At 41.6% G+C, this 21737-nt stretch overlaps 2 protein-coding genes and 1 long non-coding RNA gene across 3 annotated transcripts; 2 read left to right on the forward strand and 1 right to left on the reverse strand.

The window, feature by feature from the left end:
- The first annotated feature begins 2353 nt into the window (after positions 1 to 2353).
- On the forward strand, positions 2354 to 4782 carry egr4 (early growth response 4). The gene is made up of 2 exons (XM_039679132.2): positions 2354 to 2591; positions 2955 to 4782. The coding sequence occupies exons 1-2, from the start codon at positions 2495 to 2497 to the stop codon at positions 3977 to 3979; spliced, it is 1122 nt and encodes a 373-aa protein (XP_039535066.2). The 5' UTR covers positions 2354 to 2494; the 3' UTR covers positions 3980 to 4782.
- A 1998-nt stretch (positions 4783 to 6780) lies between these two features.
- On the reverse strand, positions 6781 to 11590 carry LOC148970686 (uncharacterized). Its single transcript, XR_016148087.1, has 3 exons — positions 11466 to 11590; positions 9907 to 10138; positions 6781 to 6858 (listed from the first exon to the last, which is right to left on the reverse strand). It is a non-coding gene; the product is annotated as an uncharacterized LOC148970686 (long non-coding RNA).
- LOC120484077 (F-box only protein 41) lies at positions 8515 to 18000 on the forward strand. Its single transcript, XM_039679090.2, has 13 exons — positions 8515 to 9660; positions 9894 to 10086; positions 11287 to 11348; positions 11530 to 11771; positions 12024 to 12163; positions 12276 to 12359; positions 13690 to 13805; positions 14070 to 14222; positions 14972 to 15067; positions 16172 to 16290; positions 16737 to 16895; positions 17572 to 17687; positions 17866 to 18000. Exons 1-13 carry the CDS (start codon positions 9062 to 9064, stop codon positions 17935 to 17937), a joined length of 2151 nt encoding a protein of 716 aa, XP_039535024.2. The 5' UTR covers positions 8515 to 9061; the 3' UTR covers positions 17938 to 18000.
- Positions 18001 to 21737: the final 3737 nt, after the last annotated feature.

Raw genomic sequence — 21737 nt, forward strand, 5'->3', positions numbered from 1 at the left:
CTCACTCACACTTCTCGCTCGCCTCCAGCTGAGCGCGTGCCCGCGTCTGCAGATCTCGCGGGGGCGACCGTGTATTTTTGGCGGGAATGCCTCGTGTTTGACAGCTGCCGGTACCGGGAACGGGCTGCCCCGGAGCTCTCCCACGCCTCGACGATTCAGCGCTCTGGAACCATAGAAATGTCACCTAAAAATTGATGAAATTGATGAATCACGTGTTGACGAGCTGTCACAGCCGCCTCGCGCTCTCCTTTATAGACGGAACCATGTTTGGGGAGTGTTTCCGGAAGCAGGCCTGTAGTTCCTATTATACAAGATGCTTGCTGTAAAACACACACACACACACACACACACACACACACACACACACACACACACACACATACATATATATATATATATATATATATATATATATATATATTAGGGCTGTCAAATGATTAATCGTGATTAATCACATCCAAAATAAAAGTTTTTGTTTACATAATATAGGCTATGTGGGTGCACTGTGTTATTTTATAAATATAAATACACACACATGCTTGTATATATTTAAGAAATATTTTCATGTTTATACTGTATATAGATTTATATATCATTTATATTATATATAAATATAAATATTTTATATATAAATAAAAATTTTTTTTCTTAAATATACATGCATGTGTGTGTATTTATATATATACAAAATAATTATACACAGTGTACCCACATATATTATGTAAACACAAACTTTTATTTTGGATGTGATTAATCGTGATTAATCATTTGACAGACCTAATATATATATATATATATATATATATATATATATATATATAATATGTGTGTGTGTGTGTGTGTGTGTGTGTGTGTGTGTGTGTGTGTGTGTGGATAAGTCCAGTTTTACATTGTATAAGTCCAGTATACAGTGTATAAAGGCTATTTAGAGCTTGGACTAATTTACCTTTTTTTTTTTTTTTAAACATACTCACTCAGTAAACGTCGTCAACTTGATAATATTTGAAATCCTTTATTACTAGCCTATATTTGAAAAAGTTGTTTGACAAATCGCTCTAGAATAAAACAAATAGATCCAATGACTTTTGACATGTTTAGATTCTCTTGCAAGCTGTTTGGATTTGTTTCACCTTATGGAAAGTGCAAAGCTTGCATATAAGCTCAGGTGATTTTTAATGAATGAAAATGAATAGGTTAATTTAGTATTATTAATATTTGTATTATTATTATTATTACGTCAGAAAGTCTTCATAGGTTTGCTGCCAAAAACAGTCAGTATCATTATTCTATCTTCCCACTAAACACCTTACAAAATGAATCCGGTTGTTTCTTATTGCACAGCAGTGTTGCATTCACATGATCATGAGACGGGTATATACACTCCTGAGTCTGTCCGTCTAATGTGAGTGCTGATATCAGGGCGCCAAAGCAACTTTATGACTCATGTTTGAAAACACGGTCACAGATGCAGCTGCAGTCCAAATCTGCGCCACGGATCATTAGATGATCTGGAGAAATGAAGCATTACATAACACACCATCAAATGAGGCGCAACTCAGCAAGATGTTTAATCTCAGGCACGCTTTTACCGATCCCACATCGTGTGCATGCATGCAGTGTCTATGTAACGTGAACTCCTATGGCGATATGAACATAACAAAGCACATCTATGAGCATTTAGATGCATCCTGCAATGCATTGCACACGGGAAGGCTGTATGCATGCGTGTGTGTGCAGAACTATCGCTGTCCGCGGTGCTGAACCGATGTGTTAACCGCAAAACGACTGGAATCAGCTTCATTAGGAAAAGGGAATTAGGGATGGCTCAAGGAAAGTAGATGCAGATCAACAGTAAGGAGAAACCCCATTGGGACGGACTGGTGTAGCTAGATCCAAAACAAAACAATCCTGTAACAATCACTCTGAATGCGTGCAACTGAGCCTCGTTTGTCGCTAAACGTCTGTTGTATCTGTGTTTTCATCGTTTTACTGTTTCTATTATCGCCCATCGCATCGTTTGAGCCCATCAGATCGTCTGCCGAGAGTCACCGGGGGCTCTTTCCGTCTGACACTGTTCCATTGCGAACATAATGGCCGCCTGTCATTCACAAACGCGCCTCATTTTTTCCGCAATGTTCTTCAGGAAAGTGTCTCCGCTACGTCACGCCCCTGTGCCCATTTTCGGAGGGGAACCCCGTCACATCCTCTGGCCATATTTGGGCAAGAGCCGTCCAAAGTCTATACACGGCGGGGAATCCTCTTGCTGACGTAGATGAGCGGTGGGCGGGGCCTCGGCCGAGCCGAACAGTATAAAGAGGCGATGAGGAATTCCGGTAAAACGAATCGACGGAGACCAGAACCTGAAGGAAGCCAAAACGAGCTCTTACCGCAACAAGAAAAAGGGAATCCCAAAGCATAATCGTGAAGGATTGCCTTATTATTCCCACGACATTCCTTGTGGATTTTTTTTTTGCTTCGTATTCAAATCGACATTATGCTGAAAACGGTGGACTTCAGCGCTCTGGATCTGCTCTGCGCTCAAACGTTTTCTCTGGAGGGACAATCTTCCCCTCAGAATCAACCTGATGCTGGTGAGTACACAAGATATACATCATTTTCACACAGCCCGACTTAATGCGATGCAATGATGCACAATATTGTAGAATTAGATGCGATGCACACTATATCACTCTTTTTGTTGATTGGCATCGATGGTTGAGCCATTAACATCCATGGGATATTTCCATTCCACAAAAGGTTCTTTAGATTTTTTTTAAACACTGAAAGGAAACTAAATCTATGGCATCGCTGCAAAAACCTTTATTTTTAAAGTGCACATACTGTAAAATGTTTTCATGCAATGCACACATTCTGAATCAATCATTGGACATCATGATGTGCTGATGCAGTGAGTCAACATTATGTAACGCAGCCCTCTGCTCTTTCTCTCGCAGCTCTGGGTCTGTTGAAGCCGAAAGCAGAGCCGCTGGAGGCCGGTTTCCCCGATTGCTCCAGCGACGGGTTCCCTCCGTCTCCGCAGAGCTACACCGGCAGCTTCTACACGGAGACCGGCCCGTACAGCGCGGACGCGCTTCTCAACCTCCTCACGGAGATCGTCGGCATCTCCACAGCTCCCGATTACCTCCCGGGAATGTCTCGTGGGAGCACGCTCTCACGCCAGGAGTCGCTGTTATCCACCGGGAGCTCGCTGGGATCACCGGAATCACTCTGCAACGACTCGTCGGATGAGTTCGCGGACGCGAGTGCGCAACAGTTCACGATTAAGAGCGAGTTTGGGACGAGTTGCAACAGCGGGGATCTTTTCGATGGCTTCGTTCCTTCTTCTCACGAGCCTTCGGACCTGGATGACATCATTGACCTGCTCTCTCCACTGGGTCCCGAGACGGACTTGATTTTGGACACGTGGATCAAGCAAGAGCCCTTGGAACCAGCAAGCGCGCTTAACTTTTCACCGAGCTTCCAGATTCCCGCGACAGCTGCAACTTCCCATGAAAACAGCCTTTACAGGAGCATCGCGTTCCCGGGATTCGGCTGCGCAACGACCGCGCTCGCCGACGCGCTGGACTCGCTTCTCTCCACCAACACGCTCACGCAAAGAAGCAAACCGCGCGCCAGGAAAGGCGCGCCCCGCGAGAAGCCGTTCTCCTGCCCGATCGAGAACTGCGAGCGTCGCTTTTCCCGCTCAGACGAGCTCAATCGCCACGTGCGCATTCACACCGGACACAAGCCCTTCCAGTGCCGCGTGTGCCTGCGTTGCTTCAGCCGCAGCGACCATCTCACCACTCACATGCGCACGCACACCGGAGAGAAGCCGTTCTCCTGCGACGTGTGCGGGCGCCGCTTTGCGCGCAGCGACGAGAGGAAGCGGCACGGTCGCGTGCATCTCAAACAGCGCGAGAGGATGCAGCAGAAGACTGAGCTTCTCGCCGCGTGCGCGTTCGAGCTCCAGTGCGCGTGAGCGCCAGTTCCCTCTCAAGCGGTTCTGGCCGTTCTGGAAAGTTTATGTCTCGAGCGCAACGCGGTTCAGTGCAAGAGACGCGACGCGTCTGAAGTGGGGCGAGCGTCACACGCGCTGTGTTGATGATGATGATGATGATGATGATGCGTGAGCCTGGCATGCGGATGAATGAACGCTTACAAACACTCATTTATTGTCTGCACAGCCAGACGCGTTTCAGCACTTCTGGTGGACAGCAACACAAACTCTCCGTTGAGCGCGCGCACGCGATGGACAGGTCGGAGAGGCTGACGACTCGAACCTCGTGTTGTTCCGGAAGTCTGCATGTCTTGATGTAAACGTGCACTTGTTTTACCCTGCTGTGGCATGCAACACGTGATGTCCGGTTTAACTTGTATTTTGATACATCACTTTATAAAGCACACGAGAAGAGCGCTATATATTTGTACGTTATTGATTGTAATTTTTGTATCGTTGATGATTTTCAAGAGAGTATTGAAACAAATCTATCTTATAGGTTTTCATAAGTGATTGTATTCCACTTTCGACAGTAGAATGTGTTCGGTTGGTTCTTGGGAACCTGATGCGCTAACGATATAGAGTATTTATTTAAAACTTCAACATCGTAGTTGAGTTGCAGTAGCACACTTGGATGTGCAGAATCACTTCCGGTTTCTTCTGGAATCGCTGTTGTCGTCTATTTGCCTTTGGAAACTGTTCTCGTGCAATGAAACGCTGTTACAGTAAATGCCTTGTGGATATTTGAGGCTATGAATGTTTCAAATAAAACTCTATTGACATTACTTTGTGTTTATGGTGATCTCTGAAAACTACATCCACACATCGGAAAGCGCAAGTTTGGACACATTAGTGCTACTTTACACATTTTACAATAGTCTGTAACATCTAATTAAACTGGTTTTAATCAGGTGAAAAATATTATATTTAGTAGGCTATTAATGAGTCAAACCAAGTAGGCAAAACAAAGTACATGAATTTATGCCAACAAAATAACATTTAATGGGTTAAATCAAATCAGCACCTTTTACGGTTAAGAATAAAATCATCAAAACTACGAAATATTAAGGTGTATGAGCACAATATAACAAAATATTATATAAATAAACTAAGCTATGAATTTTTAATTTTCTACACAAGGAAAAAAACTCTGAAATAAAAAAAAATCATACAGGAATTAAAACAAAAAGAAAAACGAATGAAGGAATAAATAAAGCAAGCTCGTCATTGATGTAAAAATATTGTAAAATTAAGTTGTTTATTGCACATTTCCTATAGGATTCGTATTTCATACAGACAAATAAAGATAAAGTTTTTTATATTATAATAAATAAATAATTTTTAATATTGTACTTTTGCTATATTTTAGCGGTAACACTTTACAATAGGGTTCATTAGTTAACATTTAAACTAAGAACTGCATTTAATAATATTTATTGATGATTCATTTCAACATTTATAATAGGCTACTTTATTAAAATCTTGTTAACATCATGAACAGCTTTAACCAACGTTAACAAAGATGAACAAATAAATGTATTGCTCATTGTTACTTCATATTTAACTAAAGTTAACTACTGGACCTTATTGTAAAGTGTTACCTTTTTAGAAATTAAACATTTCCCCTTATTGTTTTTCTATTAAACGCAGTCGCATAGGCCACTGTGAAATAAGATTCAGAGCTTCAGCACCACGAGTCATGTGGCCAGCGCCGCTCGCGCACAGGCGCGTGCATGCCCGACGCTCGTGTGCACACCGGTGCGTGTTTCTTACCTCTTTTCTAACAGTCCTCCAGTAGTGACGTCAGTTGCTGCTCGTGCACGGACGGTCTCGGTGAGTTTTGCGGGTCTGTGGAAGACAGGAGAGACAGAGTGAAAGCACGGACGGGTTGGAGGAGTCTCGGTACCGGAGGACCGGCGGGTGTCACAGACAGACGGGGTCGGTGAGCATATAAACTCACCGCGATTCTGACATGATTAATGCCGCATAACAGGCTGTGCTCGCGCTGCATGCTCATGGGTGATGCACGTGAAGTTATTGGGCTGGGTCGCGTGCACGATACACATGCCGATGCGAGACGAGAAGATATGATGACCGAATTCATTCATATGTTTCCTTACATTATATAACAACACAAACGAACCTTAAATGAGAAATAAATCGGCTCTTTGGGACGAAGAGTGTGATTTTCATGATTGATGTGCACATGCATATTTCTAGACTGTGTTTCTTAATCACGGTGTAAATGGAGCAAGACTCGGACAGCTTTTGTCTTCATCATATTCATGCGGAAATAACGCGGAGCGCGCGCACAGAGTCATGCATGAATTCCGATACGTCACTTAGAATATTTCACACACACACACACACACACACACACACACACCCGCGCGCGCACAATTCACTTCATGTTTGTGAATCTGAACCGGTTGAACTTATGTTGAATATTTACATCGATGACATCAATAATTATTCATTAGTTAAACTTTTAAATGGTAGTGTTTATTGAAGAGATTATAACACACACACACACACACACACACACACACACACACACACACACCTGATGTCCTAGTAGACACATAATTAGATAAATGAACAAAGTAAAATAACAAACATCAAAGAAAGGGTGATAACACACTTTATCTTTACTTTCATATCTGTAACAAACAGATACATATACTGACAATTTAGAAGCACTTTAAACTTCAACAAATTGTTATCACTAGTGTATTTATAATTGATTGGATGATACTAAAGTTAGATGTTTCCTTTCTGTGTACCTTTTTCCTTTGCAGGTGCAATAAGTCTGCATGAGCCTTTTTGGACCAAAATGCTTCTGAGATCCTCCTGAAAGAATTCTGAAACAAACATAGCAGAAACTATAGTGAACTTCTCCTGAAACAAACACTATTGAAAATGCTACTGAAATAGCATGGATATGGATCAGAAACAATTCTGAAATGCAACTGAAATGCTGACATCATCACTACTGAAGTTAATGCTACTCCAACGATTAGGAAACGCTACTGAAAAAGTTTGCAAATGCAACAGAAAAATTACTAAAAACATCCTTAAACGCAACTGAAACAACTAACATCTCGAAACGCTAATAAAATAATACTAAAACAAACATCCTGAAACGACTCTTAACATTACTGAAACACTATTAGAACATTACTGAAACACTATTAGAACATTACTGAAACACTATTAGAACATTACTGAAACACTATTAGAACATTACTGAAACACTATTAGAACATTACTGAAACACTATTGTAACATTACTGTAACACTATAAGATCATTACTGTAACACTATTAGAAAATTATTGTAACACTATTAGAACATTACTGAAACACTATTGTAACATTACGGTAACATTACTGAAACACTATTAGAACATTACTGTAACACTATTAGAACATTACTGTAACACTATTAGATCATTACTGTAACACTATTAGAACATTACTGAAACACTATTAGAACATTACTGAAACACTATTAGAACATTACTGTAACATTACTGAAACACTATTAGAACATTACTGTAACATTACTGAAACACTATTAGAACATTACTGAAACACTATTAGATCATTACTGTAACACTATTAGAACATTACTGAAACACTATTAGAACATTACTGAAACACTATTAGATCATTACTGTAACACTATTAGAACATTACTGAAACACTATTAGAACATTACTGAAACACTATTAGAACATTACTGTAACACTATTAGATCATTACTGTAACATTACTGAAACACTATTAGATCATTACTGTAACATTACTGAAACACTATTAGAACATTATTGTAACATTACTGAAACACTATTAGAACATTACTGTAACACTATTAGAACATTACTGAAACACTATTAGATCATTACTGTAACATTACTGAAACACTATTGTAACATTACGGTAACATTACTGAAACACTATTAGAACATTACTGAAACACTATTAGATCATTACTGAAACACTATTAGAACATTACTGTAACACTATTAGATCATTACTGTAACACTATTAGATCATTACTGAAACACTATTAGAACATTACTGTAACACTATTAGATCATTACTGTAACACTATTAGAACATTACTGAAACACTATTAGAACATTACTGAAACACTATTAGAACATTACTGTAACACTATTAGAACATTACTGTAACACTATTAGATCATTACTGTAACATTACTGAAACACTATTAGAACATTACTGTAACACTATTAGAACATTACTGTAACACTATTAGAACATTACTGTAACACTATTAGATCATTACTGTAACACTATTAGAACATTACTGAAACACTATTAGAACATTACTGTAACACTATTAGATCATTACTGTAACACTATTAGAACATTACTGAAACACTATTAGAACATTACTGAAACACTATTAGAACATTACTGTAACACTATTAGAACATTACTGTAACACTATTAGATCATTATTGTAACATTACTGAAACACTATTAGAACATTACTGTAACACTATTAGAACATTACTGAAACACTATTAGATCATTACTGTAACATTACTGAAACACTATTAGAACATTACTGTAACATTACTGAAACACTATTTGAACATTACTGAAACACTATTAGAACATTACTGTAACATTACTGAAACACTATTAGAACATTACTGAAACACTATTAGATCATTACTGTAACATTACTGAAACACTATTAGAACATTATTGTAACATTACTGAAACACTATTAGAACATTACTGTAACACTATTAGATCATTACTGAAACACTATTAGATCATTACTGTAACATTACTGAAACACTATTGTAACATTACGGTAACATTACTGAAACACTATTAGAACATTACTGTAACATTACTGAAACACTATTGTAACATTACGGTAACATTACTGAAACACTACTATAACATTACGGTAACATTACTGAAACACTATTGAAGTGCTACTGAAACTGAAATGCTCTCTGAGTGACTCAGCATGAGACCCTGGAGTTGCTCCTGGAGCGCGTGAGCACATCGCCGCGGGATGTCGACCAGCACTGAGCTGCCGTTGCGCTGCCCGACCTGTGGAGAGGCGTGTGGGTTCGGAGAGCGCCTGTCCAGCATCCACTCCTGCCAGAAGCTCTGTCTGAACACCAGACGAAGCTCTGAGGGGGGGCTGATGTCCCTCGCCCAGCGAGAGAGAGACATGCCTCATCCACTGCGCCTGGAGCTCCTGGACACCCTGAGTTTGGCGACCCGAAAGATCCTGATCCAGAGGGACTCGCCGTCCTCAGTGCTCGCGGTCTCCGTGACCTCCAGGGAGGCAGACGCCGGTCACGCCGTGGCCCAGGTGGGGGTCCCGTGGCTGGGCAGGCTCGCGCTGGAGGCCCGGCTTCAGCAGCTGGCTCTGGAGGTGCAGGAGCGCGTGACGCTCAGACTGGAGGCGCTGCAGGACGAGGTGAAGAGGAGGAGCGTGGAGGTGAGGAGAGCCAGGAGAGAGAGCGAGCTGATGCACAGAGAGAAGCGAGAGGCCGAGGAGAAAGCGGCCCAGCTGGAGCGACAGGTGGATATATCCGTGGAGATGCTGGCCAGACTCAGATACGAGCTGAGAGACAGAGACGAGCAACTCCGACGCAAACAACAGTGAGTGTTTAGATGACAGACGCAATCTGTGACCCTGGACCACCACTCTCTTTTTTTTTAAATTGAGATGTATTCATCATCTGAAAGCTGATTAAATAATCTTTCCATTTTTATGGCTGAGTACAACTATTGAAAATCTGTGTTCTCCTAAATGAAAACTTTTGGTAAACTAATACTCACTAGTTTAGATGGTGTGTGAGATGCGGGTAAATGTTGTAATGTGTGTGTTTTAGGGAAGTGTGTGACCTGGACAGGTTTGTACGGGACACGGCGTTCCAGGAGGCGAGTGCTAAGATCCGTCTGCAGCGCTTCATTGAGGATCTGCTGGAACGAGCGGAGCGGGCCGAGACGCAGCTGCAGAACATCCACCATGATGTCACTTCCTCTCACAGATACCTGGCAGGAAGCAGAGCTGCAGGGTACCAGGTACAGGAGTCCACCAAACTGCAGATCACGTCTCTGATGATCATCACGTCAGCTGGATGAAATATAGATAGATAAACAGACAGATAGACAGATGGTTTGATAAATACACTATAGATAGACTGATAGACAGATACATAGAAGGATAGATAGATAGATAGATAGATAGATAGATAGATAGATAGATAGATAGATAGATAGATAGATAGATAGATAGATAGATAGATAGATAGATAGATAGATAGATAGATAGATAGACAGATACATAGATAGATAGACAGATAGATAGATAGATAGATAGATAGATAGATAGATAGATAGATAGATAGATAGATAGATAGATAGATAGATAGATAGATAGATAGATAGATAGATAGATAGATAGATAGATAGATAGATAGACACATAGATAGACAGATGGATGGATAGATAGATAGATGGATGGATGGATGGATGGATGGATAGATGGATAGATAGATAGATAGATATATGGATAGATAGATAGATGGATAGATAGATAGACGGGTAGATGGATGGATGGATGGATAGATAGACGGGTAGATGGATGGATGGATGAATGGATGGATGGATAGATAGATATACGGGTAGATGGATGGATGAATGGATGGATAGATAGATAGACGGGTAGATGGATGGATGAATGGATGGATAGATAGATAGACGGGTAGATGGATGGATGGATGGATGGATGGATGGATGGATAGATAGATAGACGGGTAGATGGATGGATGGATGGATAGATAGACGGGTAGATGGATGGATGGATGAATGGATGGATGGATAGATAGATATACGGGTAGATGGATGGATGAATGGATGGATAGATAGATAGACGGGTAGATGGATGGATGGATGGATGGATGGATGGATGGATGGATGGATGGATAGATAGATAGACGGGTAGATGGATGGATGGATGGATGGATAGACGGGTAGATGGATGGATGAATGGATGGATGGATAGATAGATAGACGGGTAGATGGATGGATGGATGGATGGATGGATGGATGGATGGATGGATGGATAGATAGATAGATAGTAAAATAACACGGTAAACAAAGAATCCTCAAATATATTTGCATAACATTGTGAAGTGAACATTGAGAGCATTAGCACTCATTGGCTGATATGTGTGTGTGTGTGTGTGTGTGTGTGTGTGTGTGTGTGTGTGTTTCTCTCAGAGGAGTTACAGTGTGTCGGGGACGAGCAGGAGATCCTCTCATCAGTCTGATCAACACTACAGGTGCATTACTGAAGATGCCATGCACACACACAAACACACACACACACACACACACACACCTCACAACATCTTTAACTTAACATAGAACAGAACAAACACCTTAAAGTATGGACTTACAGAAACAAGAATCTCATGAATCTGTGTTTGAATCTGGTGTTGATATGTGGATGTGTCTCTACAGGTGTGAGCGGAGGCTTCGGACGCTGTCTGTGGGTTCGGGCGGTTGTGAGGGTCACTGGGACAGACAACAGTATCAGCATGTGTTGTGTGAAGGAGTCAAGGGTCCCGACAGCGGTTCTGACTCGCCCTGGCTAATCCAACACACACACACAGACGCAGATTCAGACAACTGGTCCCTTTACACCGCAGACTCACAGGACGACACACAACAGAACACCGGATGCAGGACCTACAGTCGCATGGGTAAAACCACTATGTGGTTGCTAGGCAACTCTGGATGGTTGCTATGTGGTTGCTAGGCAACTCTGGATGAATGCTATGTGGTCGCTAGGCAACTCTGGATGGTTTCTATGTGGTCGCTAGGCAACTCTGGATGGTTGCTATGTGGTTGCAAGGCAACTCTGGATGGTTGCTAGGCAACTCTGTATGGTTTCTATAAGTGGTTGCTAGGTTGTGTAATGTCTGATAAGTCAGTGTGTGTATTGTTCTCAACAGGTCAGGATCTGTCGGGGCTTCACTGGTGTGTGAGCAGACGCAGGGAATCGATGGTGTGTTCAGAGCGTCTGCGGCTGAAAGCTGCTCTATTCTGTGTGTTTATATATCTGGACACGCGTTCCCTGCTCACCGTCGCTGAGGTGTGTGTGTGTGTGTGTGTGTGTGTTGAGAATATGAAGTTAAATGTTGTTGTGCGTACTTTAATGATTATTATCAAGTGTGTGTGTGTGTGTTTGTGTGTGTGTGTTTCAGGTGTGTAAGGACTGGCGCAGCGTCGCACGCCATCCTGCTGTTTGGACCAGAGTAACACTTGAGAACGCACGTGTGTCATCAAAGGCAAGACAAGACACACACTCACTCACACACTCACTCACACACACACTCACACACACACACACACACACACACACACACACACACACTCATACACTCACACACACACACACACACACACACACACACACACTCACAGAGAGAAAACGGCAGAAACCTAAAAACACAAAATTCACTCAAAATAAATTTAATCAAAAATATGTAGAAGACTATATCAGAAAAATGTCTCAATAACCAAACACTCAAGACGAAACCAGCAATTAAGAACCGCTGAAGGCAGAAACTCAAATCACTCTCACCTGTTCAGAGGGTTATTTCCGTTCAGTATTCCCACTTACAGGCCACAGATAACTACACTGCCAAGACTTCCTCAGCTAACTACAGCTAACTACAGCTAACTACAGCTAACCAACAGCTAACTACAGCTAACTATGCTAACTACAGCTAACCAACATCTAACTACAGCTAACTACAGCTAACCAACAGCTAACTATGCTAACTACAGCTAACCAACATCTAACTACAGCTAACTATAGCTAACCAACAGCTAACTACAGCTAACTACGCTAACTACAGCTAACCAACAGCTAACTACGCTAACTACAGCTAACCAACAGCTAACTACAGCTAACTACGCTAACTACAGCTAACCAACAGCTAACTACAGCTAACCTGACATCTAACTACAGCTAACTACGCTAACTACAGCTAACCAACAGCTAACTACAGCTAACTACAACTAACCCAACAGCTAACTACAGCTAACTATGCTAAATACAGCTAACCAACAGCTAACTACAGCTAACCCAACATCTAACTACAGCTAACTACAGCTAACCAAGAGCTAACTACAGCTAACCCGACATCTAACTACAGCTAACTACGCTAACTACAGCTAACCAACAGCTAACTACAGCTAAACCAACATCTAACTACAGCTAACTACGCTAACTACAACTAACCAACAGCTAACTACAGCTAACCAACATCTAACTACAGCTAACTACAGCTAACCAACAGCTAACTACAGCTAACCAACATCTAACTACAGCTAACTACAGCTAACTACAACTAACCAACAGCTAACTACAGCTAATTACGCTAACTACAGCTAACCAACAGCTAACCAACAGCTAACCAACATCTAACTACAGCTAACTACAACTAACTACAGCTAACCAACAGCTAACCAACAGCTAACTACAGCTAACACATACCAGCCACTGCTTTAGAGGTCAGCAGAGAGCAAAGGCTTCCCAGGGTGAAGTCATACTAACCAGTGTGTGTGTGTGTGTGTGTGTGTGTTTGTGTGTGTGTGTGTGTGTGTGTGTAGTTCTTGATGACTCTGTCTCAGTGGTGCTGTCAGACTCAGTCTCTTGTTCTTCACAACCTCAAACCTCGATCTCGTGGCAAGAAAGAAAGCAAAGACGAGTACTTACGGAGCACGAGGTAAAACACACATGCTGGGATTTTCAATCTCTCAATCTTTAACCATGTTTATATACTGTAACTGTAACCGATGACATCATGATTTTTGTAAATTAACTAAATTAATAACTTTTTTTTACAACAAAAATGAAACATCACTGAATTTACTTAACTTACACTATTCTCTTCTGGAAACACTGTTGCATTATTTTTCTGTTGACTGGACAGTGCTTTTTAAAAAATAATATCTAATGAGATGTCTGTGCTGTATCTCTCTGTGTGGAGGGGCGGGCTGGAGGCGGGGCTGGAGGCGGTGCTTAAGTCGGCTGGGCGGAGTCTTGTTTCTCTGAGCATCTCTCATTGCTCCAACATCCTGACGGACAGATCGCTGTGGCTCGTGAGCTGTCACTGTCGAGCGCTGCAGTCTCTCACATACAGGTGACATGACGGATGATGATGATGCGCAAGATTAAAGGGATCGTTCACTCAAACATGTAAATCTGTCAGTAATTACTCTCGTTCATCTTCGGGACACAAATGAAGATATCTGTGATTAAATCTGAGCGCTGGATCACTCCTCCATAGGCTTCTATTGGAATTGAAACTTGCCGGCCCAGAAAGTTATTAAAGACGTCGTTAAAATAGTCCGAGTGACGACGGCGGCTCAACCTTAAGTTTATCAAGCGACGAGAATACTTTACAATGGCGATGTAAAGAACTGAATGCTTAATACGTTCCAACAGCTTAGTTGTTCTTTTTCTTTTCTAGAAAGGTGAGAGGCGGCCATCTTTATATTCAAACATTCTCACCGACTGTCAAACTAAAAGTCCCTACAAAATAAAGGATCCTAATTCTAACAAAACGTACCAGCACAGCAATTTAGACGAACCTAAACTCAAAATGGCTCCTACAGTGAGTCTGCGTGTGACGTACACAATTTTAACGATGTCTTTAATAACTTTCTGGGCCGGCAAGTTTCGATTACAATAGAAGCCTATGGAGGAGTGATCCAGCTCTCAGATTTAATCAGAAATATCTTAATTTGTGTCCCGAAGATGAACGAAAGTCTTACGGGGTTGAACAACATGAGGGAGAGCCATTATGTTTGGGTGGTGAACTATCCCTTTAAGTGCCTGACTCGGTGGCACTAAACACTCATATACTACGACTACTACGACTGTTTGCAGAAGCGCGCTGGATCCGGCGGGACAAGAGGTGATCTGGGCTCTGGGAGCGGGATGCCGGGATGTCACAACACTTCGGATCGCTCCTCTGCAGCCGTGGTGAGCATCTCTCTTCATCTGAGCATCGCTTACATCCGATTATATCCGTTCCTAGAGCTTCCCAGCACATCTTTGAGCCCCTCCTGTCCGATTTTAGGGGAAATCGGGTCTATCGGAGACGTCCATAGACAGAGACACAGTGTAATAATCACTGTTTTCTGGTGACCTGCACCAAAAAACTAGTTGAGGATAAATTCTTTAAAATTGGGCAATTCCAGCGTTATGGACGTGAAAACTTGAAATACAAGTTCTCATAAAAATGCATTTAATACTGAAACGTCTAGGGCTGTGAAACGATTAATCGCGATTAATCGCATCCAAAATAAAAGTTGTTGTTTACATAATATATGTGTGTTTAGTGTGTATAGTTATTTTATATATATAATGTATATCTTTAAGAAAAATGTGTTATTAATATATCAAATATTTATATTTATGTATAATATTAATTTTGTATAAATATATACATGCAAATATTTCTTAAATACATACATGCATGTGTGTGTTTTTATATATACAAATAATTATACACACTACACACTCATATATTATATAAACACAAACTTTTTTTTTGGATGCGATTAATCGCGATTAATCATTTCAGAGCCCTAGAAACATCCGTTTATATATCCACACCCCCTTAATAAAGGAGTCGAGACATTAGAAAAATATCACTCTACACATTTATACACGTTTTGTATTTATTATGAGGGAAATCGACATGTGATGTGACACAAAATATCTTTAACTTTTAGCCGGTGGCAAAATATTTTTATAATTCTATGAACTATGCTGCGCAAAACAAAATTAGGCTAATAATTGGATGAAGAAGGGTCGGCCTCCACATAACATATAATATTATTTTTCATAATGGGAAAATCTCACAATTAAACTGGGAATTTTAATTCTCACAATTAAACTGGGAATTGAGAAAAATATGATATTGCCAGATGAAGTAGAAATTTATTCATGGATCATTATCTGTCATATCTCTTTTAACTCCTTTTAAAAGTGTTTTAATTTTCCTTGCTTTTCTGTGTAAAGCACTTTGAATTGCCTTGCCAAGTCACATGATCAGTGAGTTCCCGCCTTTGATTTCTTCAGTCTGCAGCCCAATCGCTTTAGCAACCGATGCTTGCAGACGATTGGACGATGCTGGCCGAACCTGTGTCGGGTGGGAGTGGGCGGGGCTAGCTGTGGCATCCAGGGATTGGCCTCTTTGGGTGAGTGACAGGCATGTTTTATTCACATTAACCTGTCAGCTTTTGTATTGCCTGTATTACAATGTTGTGTAATCATCTATAATATACACTACAGCATTACTATTTTCAAATCTTGACAAACGTATATTGGTCTCAAGGTTTCATAAGTGGCTGCTGTTTTGTGATAGAAGTGATATTGTGACAGAAATGTATTAATTTGTGGCAAGAGAGCACCGAAACAAAATCCTTTTTTTTTTTTTTTTTTTTTTTGGGAAATCAATTTCAAATTTGGGAAATGACTTGTTTGGTCATATGGCTTTGTTTTTATAGCAATCTTAGAATCAAAACTATTTAGAAAAATATATATTTAGTTTAAAATAAAATAAATGTTTAGTTCACTACATTCGCGTAACTGATCACGTAACTCAAGTGAGTTACACAACGAGTGTGTGTTTGTGTCCACGCAGTGAGGAACTGTGTGAATGTGTGTGTGCTGGAGCTGGATCACATGAACGAGCTGAACCAGGAGGGAGCGGAGGAGATCTGCAGAGACGGCCTCCAGCAGCTTCACACACTCTCCTTCCTCTCCACGCCGGTCACCGCCAAAGCCATACTGCACTTCACAGGTGAGCACTCCCTCACTTTTTTTTAAATCTTAACTGGGGCTTAAACCTAAAAAAAATCAGGATTTGATTTTTGGCAAGTGTTTTAATTTAATTTGCAAATAATGTAACAATTTTTTTTTATATATATTTCGATTTTACATAATGACTTTTTTAATGGAATTTAATATTTTATGATTTAGTGGTTTCTTTTAATTGTTTTTATTTAAAAACAACAAATGTTCGCATTTTTATTTATTAGTGAATGATTTATTAGTGAGTATTTTATTTTTATTATTTTATTTTATTTATTTTAATTTTACATTTTATGACTAATGATCATTTGTTTGCTTTTCATCAATCCACAAGCCCCAGAAATAAATTTACATAAAAATGTAAAATTGAAATAAATACATTTAAAATAAAAACATATTTTTTTCACCCTCGCAAGCGATCCCTATTCACCATAATCACGTCTCCGTTCCCTCCTCAGGGAACGAGGGCTGCGAGACGTTATTCACAGACTTGCACAAATATTGTTGTAATATTTGCATATGAATTCCAGTTGGTCATCTTTCTCACAATTATTTGCATACCGAATTGTGATTGGTCTCTTCTATTTTGTGTGTTGGTTGACATACAGAAATCCTTGTTGTGAGACACGTCTGACGCAGCTGCTCTCTGTCTGTGTGTGTGTGAGGTGTGTGTGTCAATCTCAAGTGTGTTATAGTTCAGTTGTGTATCGCTGATTACTTCGAGGATGCTGAAAACGAAGAAGCCAAGAGATTATTTGAGGAGATAGTCAACAACCTACAGGTGAAGTCACTGCCGGAAATACTGTCCTACGAAATATCTAATACGGCTAAAATAAACACACACATTTGATGGAAATATCAAACACTGCACACACTCACACTTTTAAAAATAAACGTTCTGAAATCGAAGTGTTTGTTGTGTGTATCTGATTGTAATTAAATGTGTTTTACTTGATCAGGCGCTGAGAAAGCGGCCGGGTTTGAGTGACGTCCTGCAGATCAAGGTGGAAAACCCCGACAATCACGTCTGATGTGTTTCTGATCCACTGTGACAATCTTATGCACACATGCACAAAAACACATATACACACACACACATGCACACCCACACACACTATCAAATAAGGCACTTTTGAGCATGGGGATATTTAGCTTTGAGACAGATGCACAATTATAAAGTATATAACTGAACATACTCAGGTCTGTTGATTTTTTTAATAATAAAGTAGTTTTAGGAATATAACCCATTTATATTGTGATAGCGGTTAGTTATAGATGTAATGTTGTAAATAAATGATGTTTTATGAGCACAGTTCGGGAGGAAGATGCTGTACTACACTATCCATGTGAGAGGAGCTCAAACACAGAGCCGAATTACCTCTGATCCACGACAGCTCTTCCTGAGACACGGCAAACACACACTGCCATACACTCGCCAAACACACACTGCCATACACTCGCCAAACACACACTGCCATACACTCGCCAACCACACACTAAACACATGGCAAACACACTGTAAAAACTCGTCAAACACACACTGCCATACACACGCCAAACACACACTGCCATACACTCGCCAAACACACACTGCCATACACTCGCCAACCACACACTAAACACATGGCAAACACACTGTAAAAACTCGTCAAACACACACTGCCATACACACGCCAAACACACACTGCCATACACTCGCCAAACACACACTGCCATACACTCGCCAACCACACACTAAACACATGGCAAACACACACTGCCATACACTCGCCAAACACACACTGCCATACACTCGCCAACCACACACTAAACACATGGCAAACACACTGTAAAAACTCGTCAAACACACACTGCCATACACACGCCAAACACACACTGCCATACACTCGCCAAACACACACTGCCATACACACGCCAAACACACACTGCCATACACACGCCAAACACACACTGCCATACACTCGCCAAACACACACTGCCATACACTCGCCAACCACACACTAAACACATGGCAAACACACTGTAAAAACTCGTCAAACACACACTCCAAACATTCGCCAAACACTTGCTAACCACACGCCAAACACGTAAAACACTTGCCAAACACACGGCAAACACCAAACACATGCCGAACACACACGGCAAACACTCACTAACCACACGAGAAACACTTGCCAAACACAAAAAACACGCCAAACACTCGCTAATCACACGCTAAACACTCGCCAAACACCAAACACTCGCTAAGCACACGCCAAACACGAGAAACACACGGCAAACACCAAACACACGCCAAACACTCGCTAACCACACGCCAAACATTCGCCAAACACTCGCCAAACACTCGCTAACCACACGCCAAACATTCGCCAAACACTCGCTAACCACACGCCAAACACTCGCCAAACACACAGCAAACACTCGCTAACCACACCCCAAACGTTCGCCAAACACACGCCAAACACTCGCTAACCACACGCCAAACACGAGAAACATTCGCCAAACACTCGCTAACCACACGCCAAACACGAGAAACATTCGCCAAACACTCGCTAACCACACGCCAAACATTCGCCAAACACACGCCAAACACTCGCTAACCACACCCCAAACGTTCGCCAAACACACGCCAAACACTCGCTAACCACACGCCAAACACGAGAAACATTCGCCAAACACTCGCTAACCACTCGCCAAACACGAGAAACATTCGCCAAACACTCGCTAACCACACGCCAAACATTCGCCAAACACACGCCAAACACTCGCTAACCACTCGCCAAACACGAGAAACATTCGCCAAACACTCGCTAACCACTCGCCAAACACGAGAAACATTCGCCAAACACTCGCTAACCACTCGCCAAACATTCGCCAAACACACGCCAAACACTCGCTAACCACACCCCAAACGTTCGCCAAACACACGCCAAACACTCGCTAACCACACGCCAAACACGAGAAACATTCGCCAAACACTCGCTAACCACTCGCCAAACACGAGAAACATTCGCCAAACACTCGCTAACCACTCGCCAAACACGAGAAACATTCGCCAAACACTCGCTAACCACACGCCAAACATTCGCCAAACACACGCCAAACACTCGCTAACCACTCGCCAAACACGAGAAACATTCGCCAAACACTCGCTAACCACTCGCCAAACACGAGAAACATTCGCCAAACACTCGCTAACCACTCGCCAAACATTCGCCAAACACACGCCAAACACTCGCTAACCACACCCCAAACGTTCGCCAAACACACGCCAAACACTCGCTAACCACACGCCAAACACGAGAAACATTCGCCAAACACTCGCTAACCACACGCCAAACACGAGAAACATTCGCCAAACACTCGCTAACCACACGCCAAACATTCGCCAAACACACGCCAAACACTCGCTAACCACTCGCCAAACACGAGAAACATTCGCCAAACACTCGCTAACCACTCGCCAAACACGAGAAACATTCGCCAAACACTCGCTAACCACACGCCAAACATTCGCCAAACACACGCCAAACACTCGCTAACCACTCGCCAAACACGAGAAACATTCGCCAAACACTCGCTAACCACACGCCAAACATTCGCCAAACATTCGCTAACCACACGCCAAACATTCGCCAAACATTCGCCAAACACGAGAAACACTCGCTAACCACTCGCCAAACACACAGCAAACACTCGCCAAACACGCCAAACATTCGCCAAACACTCGCTAACCACACGCCAAACATTCGCCAAACACGCGCCAAACACTCACTAACCACACGCCAAACACGAGAAACATTCGCCAAACACGAGAAACACTCGCCAAACACACGGCAAACACCAAACACACGCCAAACACGCGCCAAACACTCGCTAACCACACGACAAACACGCCAAACATTCGCCAAGCAGTCGCTAACCACACGCCAAACATTCGCCAAACACGAGAAACACTCGCCAAACACACGGCAAGCACCAAACACTCGCTAACCACACGCCAAACATTCGCCAAACACTCGCTAACCACACGCCAAACATTCGCCAAACACTCGCCAAACACTCGCTAACCACACGCCAAACACGAGAAACACTCGCCAAACACCAAACACACGCCAAACACTCACTAACCACATGCCAAACAAACAACAAACACGATAAACACGCGCCAAACATTCGCCAAACGAGTTTCATTCAACATGCAACATGCACTAAAACCACTAAATCACTTTGTTCATGTCTCAGATCAACACAATCTTCAGCAAAGGTTGACAGCCAACACACACACTTTTACACCCACAAAACAATGACAACAGGAAACTTTATACAATGTTTTCGTCTGTAAAACAAGAACACCCCTCTACTGTTTAGAATTCACTGCAACATACGTTACTAAAATAAAAGACATGATGCATTATGCTTCAATACTTTATATATTTTACGTTTTTGCAGTAATTCCAATGTACAAACATGTGTATACACACCATCCACTGACTCAACAGGAATCAGCTGTGCTCGGTCCAATCGTCCAATTGTTTTTATACCATTTATTTTTTAGATTTGAAATATATTTCGTTACAATATTACTGTAGAAATGTGGCAAAATGCTGTCTTATTTTGAGCTTAAGTTTAACAGTTTTGAAAACAATGTGTAAGCATGTGTAAATTATTATACGTCTGTTGTGCTCAATGTGAAGAGTTTTGAAAAAGTGACCAAAGTTTTGAGAAATGTGTCCTAGCGACTGTAAAAAGCTGTAAGCCAGGAATAAATATGTGAGGAAATCCCAAGGAAAGCCTTGTTTGGCCGTTCCTATAAGTGTGTGACGTCACA

Source organism: Pimephales promelas, chromosome 20 (assembly GCF_988280905.1).
Source record: "Pimephales promelas chromosome 20, fPimPro1.hap1.1, whole genome shotgun sequence".
In the NCBI taxonomy this organism is placed as follows: domain Eukaryota; kingdom Metazoa; phylum Chordata; class Actinopteri; order Cypriniformes; family Leuciscidae; genus Pimephales; species Pimephales promelas.